The following is a 14,840-nucleotide window of genomic DNA, read 5'->3' on the forward strand; positions in this document are numbered from 1 at the left end:
CTATCAACTTTTGGGTGCACATGCTCAAGATCAAAGGTCAAAAGGTCAAGGTCAAATACGTAAAATTTCACTATTTCCACCATATCTATGCAATGCCTGAAGATATTTTCTTAAAACTTGGTGTATACATGTATTACCCAATTAAGATTCTCTGGTGGAAGTTTGGGGTCATGAGGTCAAAGGTCAAAAGGTCAAGTAACAATATTTTTTTTGTCCGTAACTTGGAAATTGTTCATGGTATCTTCATGGAACATAGCATATATACATGTACTGACTGACAATGATTATCTAGAGAATTTAGGGTTCATGGGGTCAAAGGTCAGGGGCCATAGAAAAGGGCAACACTTCAACATTTTACTATTTCCTTCATATTTATGCAATGCCAGCGGGATTATTTTTTTTTTTTTTTACACTTGGTGTATGCATGTATAACCTGATAGAGATTCTCTGGAAACTTTTTCTTTTCTTTTTTTTTGCCTAAAGGTCAAAAGGTCAAAGAGCAAGGGAAAGTGCTGAACTAACTTTTTCCTCCATATCTCAGAAGTGGCTCAAGGTATCTTGAAACTTTCTACATATTTATGCATGTTCTGCCTGACAGTGATTATCCTATGAATTTTACGGTCAAAGGCCAGATGAAAATGGTAACAATGTACTTTTCAATACAGAAATTGCACGTTTTCTCCATACCTTGAAAAGTACTCAATGCATAAACTTATGAATGGGCAAAGTCAAGTTAAAGTCCTTAAATCCCCAAATGCATGCTCTCCTATTCATCCAATTAAACTTAGGTCAAGGAAGGTGAATATTCAACACATTTGTGACAAACTTGTTATTTTAATATTTTGCCAATTGTGTGAAAATGTAATCACACATTGTCCACAAGTACAGTAGACCTATTAGGAGAATCATGCATTATGGCGGAGGCATACCAGTCGCCTTAGCGACATTTCTAGTTCAGCATGCCACTTGAATTCAATGCATACAGTGTAAACAAGAACTTTTGCATGTACATGTATTTTGATTTTGTGACTCTTTGATCTCACAAAATTTGCAAAATTGGAATACAGTGTACACACGAAAATGTTTGGCTTAAAATGGTTCACTATTTTTGCTTCAATTGAGTTCTGCATGCCAAAAACGAAAGATTGTATACTTCATTCCGTTCAAAATAATTGTATGGTGGAATAATTATTCAAATATAGGCATTAAAGACTCTAAACAGTGTTTTCACGGAAGAATTAAAATGGGTTGATGCTTATTCTCCAACAAACGTTATTCATTCATCCATTTCATTCATTCATCTCATTTATTTTCACTTTCATTATTGGTTGACAAAATCTGTATTAAAAACACAAACAAACAAACAAAAATGCACTGTGTCAAATATGATAATGGAGAAATCATGAGAAGCACAACGTAGTCTTATTGAAAATGACCCCTTAATAACAAATATGATGTAAATATGTGTAATCATTTATAATCATTTGTAATTTGATTGAAACAAACATGAATACAAATTGTGATAAGATTATGTATTGATTTCTACTTTGCAAGAAATCAGTTGAAATTTGAATTATTGATGAAAACTTATCCCGAAATGACCAATTTGCATGGACACATTAATGGGTTAAATGCAAAAGTATGAAGTGAAGGATCTATGAAGATAGATTGCAACATATGAGTTTGTTTGTTTGTTTGTTTCTCTGTGTTGGTAGGAGCATAGCTGCCTTGGACCCTGATAGCCCTATCCATCATCATGAGGTTTCCCAACCCACTCAATGCCATGCAGAGCCTTTGGATCAACGTCATCATGGAAGGACCACCTGCTCAAGGGTGAGCCACAATGTGCACACATCAGCAGGTCTGAGAGTATTCTGAAGGGGGAGGGCAATTATGCCGGCAGTGCAGTCATTATTCTGATTCAGTCTAATCAGGCCACTCTGTATAAAGATTCACAATCAATCAATCAGTCAATCAATCAATCAATTAATCAATCAATCAATCAAATTTCTTCAAGCAAATATCTTTGAACCTCATTAAAGCTTTGGTTTCAAAATATTTCATTTTACCTTTTCATTGGCTAAAGCAGCATCTTAGTGAGTACCATTATAATTCTTCAGTCATGGGGAAAATAATTTGTAAAAGTAAAAATCAATACCTCTCAAATCAGCAGTGTTTCGAAGTCTCATTTGTATGCCACTCTCCTTCTCTTTGTGACCCTTCTTATTGGAAAGTCTGGACGCCAACTATTTCATCTACTCTACACATTAATGTTGTTTCCAGAAATCCTTTCTGTCTATATGGCTACAGATTTTATTGTTAATTTGGAAGAAAGGACAAATATATGTTCATTCTTTAAAAAAAAAGAAAGAAAGAGTGTGTATACATGTATTATCAAAGATGGATAATGAACAAATACTGACATGAAAAAAAAAAATTGTGCATTCTGTAGTTCACATTACTGTATGATAATGTTTCATTCTCTCCCCACTCCTCTGTCCAGTCTCGGAGTGGAGCCATTGGACAAGGATGTAATAAGGAAGCCTCCTCGTTAGGTTCGTGACCCCATGATCACCAGACCTCTTCTTATTTATGTAGTCATGTCTGCCCTCATCATCGTCGTGGGGATCCTCTGGGTCTTCTGGAGAGAGGTTAGTGCTCCCTTTATTGTCCATGACTGTACACACATTTCTATTAATATTGGTCAAGTTCTTCCTTTACATAATTGTAATATTATGCCCTTGCTACATTGTGCCGAGTGATAACATTAGTGCATTTCGCAAGCTATCTTCTGTCAGATGCTTTGTCATGCGGATTGTAATATTAGATAATGATGCATGTATTGATTTGATTAGATTTATCCATTGTCTTTATAGATACTTGGCTGTGTATATTAGTACATGCAGTAGCAGCATTCATCTTCACATACAGTATGCAATGAATTGTTTTGCTCCATGAAGCCTTTTCAGAGTATAAGGACAAGCATGATACTATCTTGAGCTGGGATTTATCAACTTGTGCCTGTCAAGCAGTCCAGATGGTACTGTAATAATGACTGCTCCTCTCGATTAGATGCAATCCTGCCTCAGCCTTCTCTGTGTCAGACAAAGTCATAAAAAGACGTGTAGCATACATGTATGAATACAAGACCATACATACTGTCTGATGCACCACTGGTGATGAAATTACTCAATTGTGTACAGACTTTGTCAGTATGTTTCAACATAAAGTAATGAGTGATAATTTTGATAAGTAATGTTGTCAAACATGCAGATCATGCCTTGGTTAGCTGTCCTTCAAGATGTAACTGATGTTGGTTATCTACTTCCCACCACTACAGGAAATATTCCAGATGGAAGCCCTGTCAGTATAAGGTGAGTGTGGCATGAACTTCCCTCCCCTTCTCCCATCCCACTGGTGTATTCGCACACTTTTGCCATGTTATTGTTGAAACCAAGGGCCGTCATTTAAATATCACAGGCTAATTGTTAATTGTACACATTGTAAAATTATTGCCCATTGTACGCTAATGTGTACAAATGTGTCCTTTAAAAGCAAAAAAATTGAATGAGTTAACTATGTGTAAAACATCTGTCATTATGATTGTACTTCTTCACAACTAACCTCAGCACTTCTGTTGGATTTCTTGTATTCTGCTCTGCTTCATGTTTTGAGAAAATTAGAGGTTTCTTATACTTTTTTTCACTTTATAAGATATTTGTAGGAAAATAATGCTATATATTTGGTTTCATAGGCTGCTGACTGGATGGTATAATTGACTAATTTAATGTCTAATGCACTACAATGACTTCCATGTCTGTTTAATTAGAGGGGCAATCAGACACAGTTTTACTCTTTTCCATAGAACTCCTTTTAATGACTTACTCTCGATTGACTGATTTTTGTTGCTCATTTCAGATATCTGTTTCTTGGTGATGCTGACTTCCTCTGTCTTAGTTGTGCCGGAGATTAAAAGTAGGGTCATCGGCGGTTGAGTCGGCGTCACATCATCAAGCAACTGTGTGATTTTGAACTTGTTTGACCTGACAATGGTCTCATTGATACTTGGCAGGAATCTTATGTGGTTTTGCAGTATTTCTGACGCATTCAATCTGTCAAAATCATCATACATGTACTGGTGCACGGACATTTGTTTGGTTGGGTATACTCAGTGAAAGTCATTAATAAGTGAAGACTGTGTACAATTGTACCTGCTACCTGTATTTTAGGTGTAAAACTCATATTTAACGAAACCCCATTCGATAGAGAGGGTCTGTTGCATCCAAAAATTTGTTATATAACCAGTTTAAAAGCCGTCACGACATACCGGTCAGAAATTCCTGGGCTAAATCGCCCAGCGCCACTGACAAATCGATTCTCTGAATAATACTAAATAAAATCTTCGAACCGGACTTATGAGTCGCCAACACGCTGTACTGCACGGCCATTTTCCGACACCAGGTGTTGTTGTTGTTGTTGTTGTTTTTGATAATTCGCAAACCCGTATCGCGCCCTCTCTCAATAAAAACGATGTATTTCCTTTTTTGTGTGTGTGAAAAGTTCAGGGTCGGGGGGGTTTTCTAGGGTCGGGCGGGTTACGCCAATACAATTATTTATTTTTTTTTTTTTGCCTTATGGAAGTGTTCCTGTTTGCACAAGGTTTTATATTTAAGTGTTTCTCATGGTTCTTATAATGGGCATTTACTTTAAACAATTATGACTGATAATGGTTTTTATTGATGATGAAGTTTGCCAGTATTGAGTAATGCATTTATATTTAGTTCATTTCTTGAATCTGTAGCATTTGATTTCATGTATTTGAAATTTTGCAATTGGTACATGAATGCCAACTCTTTCATCTGCACTATTGCAGTCTTTCAGCAGTTACAGATTTGTATGATGATAAGATGACAAGAACATTTTAATGTGTAATGCTGCTTAAAGGGACAAAACAAATCATGCCCCTATGAAATTGAATTCAGGTTAGTTCTCTCCCTCCCCTTTCCCAGGTAAACATACAGATTTCATAGTTGTGATGACATTCTCTGTCAGAATCGTGTTTGATATATTTGCAAGTTATATAGCACTGGTTACTCAGAGGAATACCAATACCAATGTCAACCCATCACTCTCAGTTAAGCCATTTTTTTTTTTTTTTTTTTTTTTTTTGGTTGATAGCTGATGATGTTAGGGGAAGGCGAAAGATTGATTATATGGCTCATTGCCAATCATTCCAATGTCTAATCCACTCAATGTGTTTATGTCACATCTTCAGTCATCATGACATCATAATAATGTTTGTATTATTTTTATGACAATATTACATCCCTATCACATCGCCAGCTCATTATCAACATGACATCCTCACATCATCATCATCATTAGATTATCATGACAGAATCCTGATAGCTGAATTACATTCATGAATGTGAACAGGAACCACAACGAGAACAGTGCAAAGATCACTAAAGTGGCTACCCTCTATGAATAAGACTAAATCATCATCATCATCGTCATTGTCATCAAGACATAATTCTTATACCTTTATAACATCATAGCATCATTCTCACATTATTGTGATATCATCACCAAACACTGTGACATCATCATGACACTAATGTGACATCACATCATTTTCCTATCATTCTTCATATTGTCCCTAAACCGTGACATCATCCTGCCATTAACCTTCCATCGCTTTCCTTTTACCCACTCCAATGAATAGCACTTTTAATGGGATAGAGATTTTATAGTCTCTATGCAAGGGGTAAACCCATTTTATCCTCTTTATTATGAACAGGTCTAGCTCTGTAAGAATATTGGATATCACCTTGCTCAGTACAAAAATACTGTCTGTGGTGTTTCCTCAGTATTCATGACTCTTTAAATTGCCAGAGGTTACAATGTAAATATCTCGAAATACTGCACCATTTAACTTTGAATGAAATTTTATGATAGATTAATTTGATCACTGTGGTCCAATTGAAATGTACTTACATTGTCAGATTACATGATATGAGCTGAAGGACCCCTGACTGTAAACTATAAACTGCCATATGTAGATTGTTGAAAACAGTAAGATTTACAGTGGAAAGGCAGGATTTACATCCTGGTGTTGGGAAGAAAAATCCACATTCAGTTTTTCACATTGGCTGTGATAATGCTGGAAGAGCATAAACAGAATTGATAGTGTTTAGCTCTCAGTCTTCTAAAGTTCTAGTGGGTTTTCCTTAGTTCAAAAATGTGATTGAGTCCACATTGTGAACAAAGTTCCTTCATAGGTGTGTGAGTTTTTATTGTGTGTCTGTCTGTTTGTCAGTGTTGTTGAGTGTATATGAATCTTTCTTTTGGATTCAGAAATTATTCGTAAATGTACAAATTATCGTCTTATCAAGGAGTTACTAGTACCTCCTTGGTCTCATAAAGTTTTTATTTTTCAATTACTTAGCAATGTACAATCCATACAGGAGTGCCTCTCTTGATCATGTTTTCCAGCTTATCTGAGATTCTAATATTAAAGACTTCCTGCAGCAAGTGTAATTGTGTGATATCTCTAGACTGATGAATATCTGCATAGTTCTATTTGTCTCAGAGTTAATTTTAAAGGGATGTTGACTTCAATCCTGTTTATTTAAGTGATCAATGTGAAATAGTTTTGTTTATTGACAAAGTTGAACAAAGTTGCTTACAATATACACTGGAACTGGAAATACAAATGAAGTCAGTGACACGATGGGTGCATCTGTTTTACACTCCACATCTTTATTAAAGTTGTACATACAGAATAATATACTAGTATGTGGTAACAGTTCAGCATTGATGTTCATAAGGCCTTGTGTGTAGTCTTGACTTTCAGACCCACCTTATCTTTGACACAGTTGTAGTCTGTATCATGTTAACTCTGATTGTTTGTAGGTTGTTTTCACAGTGAAGTACACAGCAGGATCCTGTATAAACTATTGATGTGCAGTAGTCATACTCAGAGAATGGGACTTCATTGGATGATACAATACTTTACATTGATGATCTTTGTCCTGTAATGGCAGCTGACAGTAGACTGGTATAAGCCAAGTTTTCATGTTTACAAGAATTTTATTATGTGTTCAGTGCCTTCAAAGATCAGTGTACATGTACCACTTGCGAGTAAGAATCTTTAGTCTGGAGGTGCTTCAAGTCTGGCTTGACAGAGTTTCCTCTTACCCAATTGAGAACCAGTCGGAGTATACTAGGGCAGGTGTCTATGGGAAATGCTTGTTGTCGCAAAATCAGTCAGTCCTCATTGGGTTAAGGCTAACTTGTGTCGTAAGCAAATTTCTGCCCCCTCTGATTGAAACAGGTTTACAGTATACAGCATAATTTCAGAGCAGAAGCATTGTACTTGCCATTCAAAATTAGCATTCATTAATTATTGTGAGACTGAAATGAAATGAATTTGAAAAATATAGAAAAAAAAAGATATGTGACAAGGCATGTACATTTGTGCCAATTGCCTCATTTAGATTGTAGAAGATTGGAATTTGATTTCATGAATTTGAAAGATTGGAATTTGTGACACCTTGACTGTGGCATTAAGCTGGCAATGCCAGAGAAGCTTCAACCACATGACATGTAAGAAATATGATTGAAGCTTGGAAGTTAAGGGATCTGTTTTTGATAGAAAAGAAAGATCCCTTCTGAAATGAATCAAACCTGCATTAATTACTTGCGACTTTTCAAAGTGTAATATTTCAAATATTGACTGGATGTGCCATGCCTACGAGCCCCCTACATGTTACATTGTAAGTGGATCAGTGTTGTAATTGTTGAAGTGCTTCAAGTCTTTTTTGAAAAGGCACTATATACTGTAATTATTGGTTATCATATGTTATTATGTTTTATCTGTGAGTGTCTGATGAAGAAAATGTATGTTTCAATATCTCTCATGTTTCAACAGGAGAAATATGGGGGTTATTTCAGTGCAAATTGTAATCTGCGATGCAACTTTTACAACATAACGGTAAGCATACAAATTTTACCTGGTAATACATGTACTCAGTAATATTCAGATCTTACTCAGTAACATGAAATAACAATGTCATAATGTTAGAAATACTGCCTGCTGGCTCATCTGTGAAATAAGTTCAGCCTCTGAAATCTTGTTACTTCTGGCCATAAGTGGGCGATTCATGACAGGAAACAATTTATCCCCCAAAACTGTGTGGCCTACAGGTGACATCTCTTGGGTCTGTTGTGAATGGAAAATATGGACTGATAACAAAGGGACTGTACCCAAACTACTGTGAAAGCAGTGTGGTTCAGAGCTCTTTAGTAGGTTGTGTGGAATACATACAACAGCAGTGCGAGCTGTCTTGTTGAATAATGGCAAGCCAATTTGAATATACAGTGTTATTTACATAGACTTTGTGTTTCTTTTATGTCCAGAATTGTTAATGACTGCAATTAAATTTCCATCTTGTGATTGGTATGGCAGGAATATCTTTCCTTGTTAACTTGGCATACAAAGTGAAAGGAGTGATTGAATGCGTGAGTGGATGAATGATACACAAGATAAATTTATGACTGAAAAAGCGAGATAGTTACTACGTACATCATATAGCTGTGTACACAACTGAATGACGCCATCCCACAAACTGTAAATTTTCTATATATATTGTAAGTTGTGCGACTGGAAACAACCAGTTCATTGTGAATGGGCAAATTAGTTTACTGCTGCTCAGAAGAGTACAGTACAAATGTATATGCTCCAGGTGAATGACTGCAAAATTAGAGGTTTTGGTGTTTGTTTGTTTTTTTCATACAAGATGCAGTGCAACATACTACTAGTACTCGAGGAATAATAACAGTGTTGAAAGTATGGAGACCTATAAGTGAACAAACCATCAGAGCAATCAAATGAAAACACACACACACACACCCCCTCACATACAAAAAAAAAAAAAAAAACTTGGCACATAATAGCATATGTGTTCCTTTTCAATCCATGACTATGATTGTGATGAAATTAGTGTATCATCCTTGCAAGTTTTATAACATGGATTCTATATTTGTATCCAGTTTTATTCATTCTTTGATAACTGCTGCAAAAGTTCCAACACAAATGAAAATACAGTCAACCTTGCTTAAGCTGGCCTCGCATAAGTCAAATAATCACCCAAGTCAAAGGTCCTTTTCAAGTCCTCTTCTCTTTATACCGGTACATTCTATTAATTTTAATCCCTCATTAGTTGAATTTTCTCTGATCGAAGCTATTTCTTCAGTCCAAATAGATTCAACATGGGCAAGGTTGACTGTAGTTCAATTCCTTCAACATATTCTACAAACATTTATTGACATTTTGATACTATACATATGGAATATGTTTGCCGTAGTTCAATGGCACCTCTACTAACCACCACACAACACTTCTCCCATCTATTCAGACATGAAGTTTTTAATGACAATCTCCTAGAGTGCAAATATGGACTGCTCTTCGGGGAATTGTTGATATCATTACCACGAGGGATCTCGGCTCTGTGCTATAACCCAAGGAACCTTACAGGGGCACCGATAGCAACAACTGCCTTGAAGAAAAGCAGTTCATATCTGTACATACATGTATTGTATAATGAAGAAAATTGTATATGAAAATTTAGTAGGTTGATGGCAATAGCTCTTGGATAGCCAATTCACACATCTGCGCTGCCATTTCACGTGCATTGCAATCGTATTGGATATTGGTCACCTCTCTCACTATTGAAGCCAAGTGCTTACCCTACATGTGCATATGAATGTGCTGCTGCAAATCAAGAGGGCAGTTTAGTATAATATGGGTCAGTTTGGGTACTGTGGGAACTACAGGTAATTGCTGACTGTATGCCCCAATTCTTAACCAATCAGACTTGAAGATTCATCAAATGAAGTATCTGGTTGTAGTGATGAAGTATGTATCTGGTTGTATAGTGATGAGGTATATAGCTGGTTGTATAGTGATGATGTGATGAAATACTAGTACAGTACTATATGTATTTGTATTGTGATGATGTAACCCCGGCGCGGGGCGCTGTAACCAGTACCGTGTTGGGGTCGCTGCTGCATGCGGTTACCGCTGATATTGCTCTGCCACGGCCACGACCTGATCCCGATCTCGCGCTCGCCAACTAGCAATGGCGGAGATTAAGCTGTGCTGAATCTTTTGCATAACGCCATGGCGGGATCATTCCTACTCCCACTTTCAGAACAGTGGAAGCCCATGGCCCATGCGTGAAGTCTTGAGCTAGATCGACATCGAAATCGCGAAAGCTACCGCGCTCAAAACCCACCACTCCATCGGATCGAGCATCCCACCGCGGCGGCCAGCGGCTGCGCCGCGCCGATGACGGGCTAGCTAGCTGTAGTGTGCTATGCATGGTACACGTGCAGTGTATGCATGCGTACGTGTTGCGCTGCATGTAGACAAGTCGCATGGGCCAGCTTGGTACACGGCGAATATTGCGCACTCGTTTTGTCGAACGTATTTTGTCATGAAACGTATTTCAGCTCATGAAATGTATTTTCATGGAATGGTTTTTCGTTCATCGAATGATTTTTTTTTTTTCGAAAGTATGGAAAGCCATGTATGTAAAACACTTTTTGTCAAATATATTTTGGGTCTAATAGATTTTTGTTGAAATGAATATATTTTGTCGAATTATTTTCGTCAGATATTTTTGGTCAAATATATTTTGGGTCAAACATATTTTGTGTCAAATATATTTTTGGTGAAATATATATTTTGTCGAATATATTTTTGGCCAAATATATTTTTGGTAAAATATAATTTTGGTCAAATATATTTTGGTGAAATATATATATATTTTTGTCAAATATATATTTTGGTCAAACCTGTATATTTTTTTGTCAAATATATATTTTGTTTGAATATATTTTTGTCAAATACATATTTTATTGAATATATCTTTTATCAAATATATATTTTGTCGAATATATTTTTGTTGAATGAAATTTTACTTGGTGAAATGGTTTTTTAGTTGGTGTCGAACATAAATATTTGATTCCCCTCTGGCGCGCCATACGTCATCGTGATGTTGACAGAGCAGTTGGCTCAGTGCTGGTACCTGCGCTTATAAACGCAACCCACGCAGACCGCACGGCCGGTACGTACGGCTCGCTTGACAGTTACTTGCTGGCTGGTTCCTGTAGACGTTGTTGTGTTATGGCCGCCTGACACAAACGGACCGGAATTCTGTTTATGTGTCGTTCACAGTTTACGAAGCGAGCCCATACTTTATGTCCCCACCTCAAACTCACCACAGCAAGAAAGTAATCTGGATGATTATCCTATACTTATCCAAGCAGAGGAGGTATGATTTTATTTTGTACCGTGGTAAGCACTAATCCTGGATGTGAGAGTTGCTGTCCCGGTGACATCACTGTCATTCAGCTGCACTGTGAAGCTGCGATCATTACTGATCACAACAACCCCCACCAGTCGTACAGCGAGTACCTAGGCGGCTAGCGGCCGGCGTTTTGTCAGGTACACTTGTCATCAATCTCCCATGCGCTGCGTTCGCCAACTAAATGTTAGTAATATGAGTCTTCTGTTAGTTAATCATTTTTTTTTTTTTTTTTAAGTTGACTGTGCTCTACTTAGAAGCCTTGGAATAGGACAGCACAAAATGAGAAGTTAATAGTACAAAGCATGAGGATGCAATTGAAGAGTTTGTTTGCAAAAACTGATAAACTTGTCCATTTTTGAAGATTTTGAAGTACGGTCTCTGTTATAAAGTACAAAATAATACCTTTTAAATGATATATTGGTCACTACATATAAAGGTACACTTCTGAAGTTATGGTCAAAAGAAGCAAACATTTTCTCATTATTCTCTCTATTTTTCTTGACCTTTAATCGCAAATATCTCCATTTGGCAAATATGGACTTATCGGTTTTTGCAAACAAACTCTTCAATTGTTGATGATGACGTGAACAATGCACGATTGAAGGGCGAAAAGAGAAATTGTAGCAACCGAGCTGTAGTGTATACTGTAGGCCTAGTGTTAGTGGTAGTACACTGGTACTAGTAAGATACGCGGTAGGTCCTAACTCGTGTAATATCTATGGTCCAAAACCAATGGATGTATAATATGAATACAGGAGCCACTACTTTCCTATTTTGAGTCCTCGAATAAACTTCTGTGTGCTTGGTGGGAAGTTTGTTTGTGTTATCTGTGCTGTGATGACGATGGGTCGATGTATGCAATAATGTAGAAGTGTAAACTGATTCTTCCTTCCTATGTATTGTAATTCAGCGATAATGTTCAGATATCACTCGGTGTAATGTTTCAGAATCTTCAAGTTCTAAATTGCAGAAATGCAACACATTTGCACAAGGTTCATAGAAGATATTCTGTTGAGTTGATTCTCAGTTAGCGCTAGTAACTGGAGACTTTCCAACAAATGTTGTACATGCACACTGGGTAGTTTTACTATTTGTTATTGTTGCCTGAAACAATTGGTGAGAATGAGCTTTAAGTCTGTTGTCCAGACCAATTAAATGGATGGTTTAGCATCGATACTGACTGAGTTTGCTTTACTTTTTAACTAGTATGTAATTTAGGAGTTATTGATGATAAAATGGCAAAAGATGTTCTACATTTTGTACATTGTATGACAAATGTATCGGCCTATAGCAGCACTCCAGTATCTTGATAACATAATTGCTATATAAGATATTGGTCATGTTTTTGTATGTAATTATATCATTCATAACTGTGATCTTGAAAAACAATAACAGAGATGATAAAGTGTAGACTTGTACAACAATTGATAGTTTAAAGGGTATGTACAGTTCTGGTTGAGGTGATGATTAAGCTTGTAACGTTTTGCGAGATATTTAGAAACCACTCTGTGAGATGTCAAAAGAGCATTTAATTCTAAGGGGTATCAAAAGTTTATTTAATGAAAATCGGTTTTGAAATGGCTGAGATATCCAAAAACAAGGTGAAAAAAAAGAGATCCTAATAAAAGGCGTGACCTGTCACCTTTTAAATATTATTATCACTTTTTTGGAAATCTCAGCCATTTGAAAACCAATTTTCATCAAATAAACGTTGAATCCTTTTTGAAATTGTATGCACTTTCATATTTCATAAGAGGGTTCTCATTATCTCACTTAGGAATGTTCAAAACATGAATCCCCACCTCAACCAGTACTGTACAGTCCCTTTAAAGGGAAGGTAAACCCAAAAAGCAATGTGGATTGAGTGAAAGCAGCAACATTAGTAGAACATATCAGTGAAAGTTTGAGGAAAATCGGACAATCGATGCAAAAGTTATGAATTTTTAAAGTTTTGGTGTTGGAACGGCTGGATGAGGAGACTACTAGAGGATATGACGTATTAGTGGACAACAATACAAAGAAAATATAAAGGAAATTCAACAAAAATTCATTTTTCTAGAATTATGAAAGAGCAATGGACCAACCTCTTTCAGAAAGCAGGGGGAATAATTGCTACCCTTAACATATGTCAATATCAAGCTGATGGAATTTGTAATTTTCATGAAAAATGGATTTTTGTAGAATTTCTTTATATTTTCTTGGTATTGTTGTCCACTCATACGTCATAACCTCTAGTAGTCTCCTCGTCCAGCGGTTCCAACACCACAACTTTAAAAATTCATAACTTTTGCATCGGTTGTCCGATTTTCTTCAAACTTTCACTGATGTGTTCTACTAATGGTGCTGCTCTCACTCAATCCACATTGCTCTTGGGGTTTATCTTCCCTTTAAGTCCTAGAGCGAACTAATTCTTTAAAGTATATTGCACATAGTTTAATAGTGAAAACTTGGATCATTTCATCAGGCCTATCATTAGGTTCAGGTACAATGTATTGTGTCATTATCCATGATAATGGAAAATGTAGCACCCTAATGTACAGCTGTACATCATTATTTTCGTAACTATAATTATCGTTACTATCATCATCATCATGTTAATCACTTTGATTACAGGGCTGCCAACACTGTCCACTAGTTGAGAGTGAGACTCCCATAGGCCAATGCTATAATTTAGGAGTCAAAATGAGTGAGATCAATAGAAATGCATGCAAATGAAATAAAGTTTTGGAGTGAGAAAGGACCAAAATGCGCGAGTCTCACAGCCCTGTGATTATCATTATTAATGTATCATTACTGATATAACAACAGTTTCATTTGGCAATGTATCAGGGATGAACATTATGATTTTTTAAAAACATTTTTCTTCCTCTTTGGTCTAATTTTTAGCAAGCAGGATGGCGATAGGATGTCGTTGCCAATGTAGGCCCTGGTTCCTGATTGGACTCGGATGGGTTCCCATTGTCGTTGGTATTCTACTCGCTTGCAGTATTCTCATCCCGTAAGTTTATTGCTTGCTGTCTCGCTTTATGAGATATTGTTCGTTTCTTGAAGAATTTGCCCCTGACGCATACTGCAATTTAACCAGAAATATTCACATGCATGGAATTTTTGCAGATTTTGCAAGGAGTCATGATCATGAAAGTAAAATGCACGCAAAACTTTTTGTCTGCACTATCCAGTATATGGGCGTCGGCTCCACTTCACGAAAGTATCATGCTGCAAATGTTTCCAGTTTGACATAAAGTGTGGATACGGTAAATATACAGAGTTGTATGCAAGTATTAGGAGAACACACAAGTGCATGGGGTTTGAGAAAATTCTGGCATAAGTTAGATTGCTTTCATCGCTGGATTAAAAGCTACAACAGCTCGTGATGTCACAGTAGTGTAGTGATAAAAAGCAAACATGAACAGACCAAATATCTTTTTTTTTTTCCCTAGTGCAATGAAAGAGCATGACTTGCCT

The 14,840-nt window shown here is 36.6% G+C and overlaps 1 protein-coding gene and 1 long non-coding RNA gene across 2 annotated transcripts in view; both read left to right on the forward strand.

The window, feature by feature from the left end:
• Positions 1-504: 504 nt before the first annotated feature.
• On the forward strand, positions 505-2,626 carry LOC140236010 (uncharacterized). Its single transcript, XR_011901736.1, has 3 exons — positions 505-553; positions 1,716-1,833; positions 2,504-2,626. It is a non-coding gene; the product is annotated as an uncharacterized lncRNA (long non-coding RNA).
• An 8,761-nt stretch (positions 2,627-11,387) lies between these two features.
• LOC140235733 (DNA damage-regulated autophagy modulator protein 1-like) overlaps positions 11,388-14,840 on the forward strand; it is a 33,810-nt gene continuing 30,357 nt past the window's right edge. Inside the window, exons 1-2 of the mRNA XM_072315746.1 lie at positions 11,388-11,512; positions 14,262-14,373. Of these exons, the coding sequence (XP_072171847.1) occupies positions 14,270-14,373 (104 nt within the window). The 5' untranslated portion in view covers positions 11,388-11,512; positions 14,262-14,269. The remainder of the gene's footprint in view (positions 11,513-14,261; positions 14,374-14,840) is intronic.

This window comes from Diadema setosum, chromosome 12, assembly GCF_964275005.1.
Source record: "Diadema setosum chromosome 12, eeDiaSeto1, whole genome shotgun sequence".
Lineage (NCBI taxonomy): Eukaryota > Metazoa > Echinodermata > Echinoidea > Diadematoida > Diadematidae > Diadema > Diadema setosum.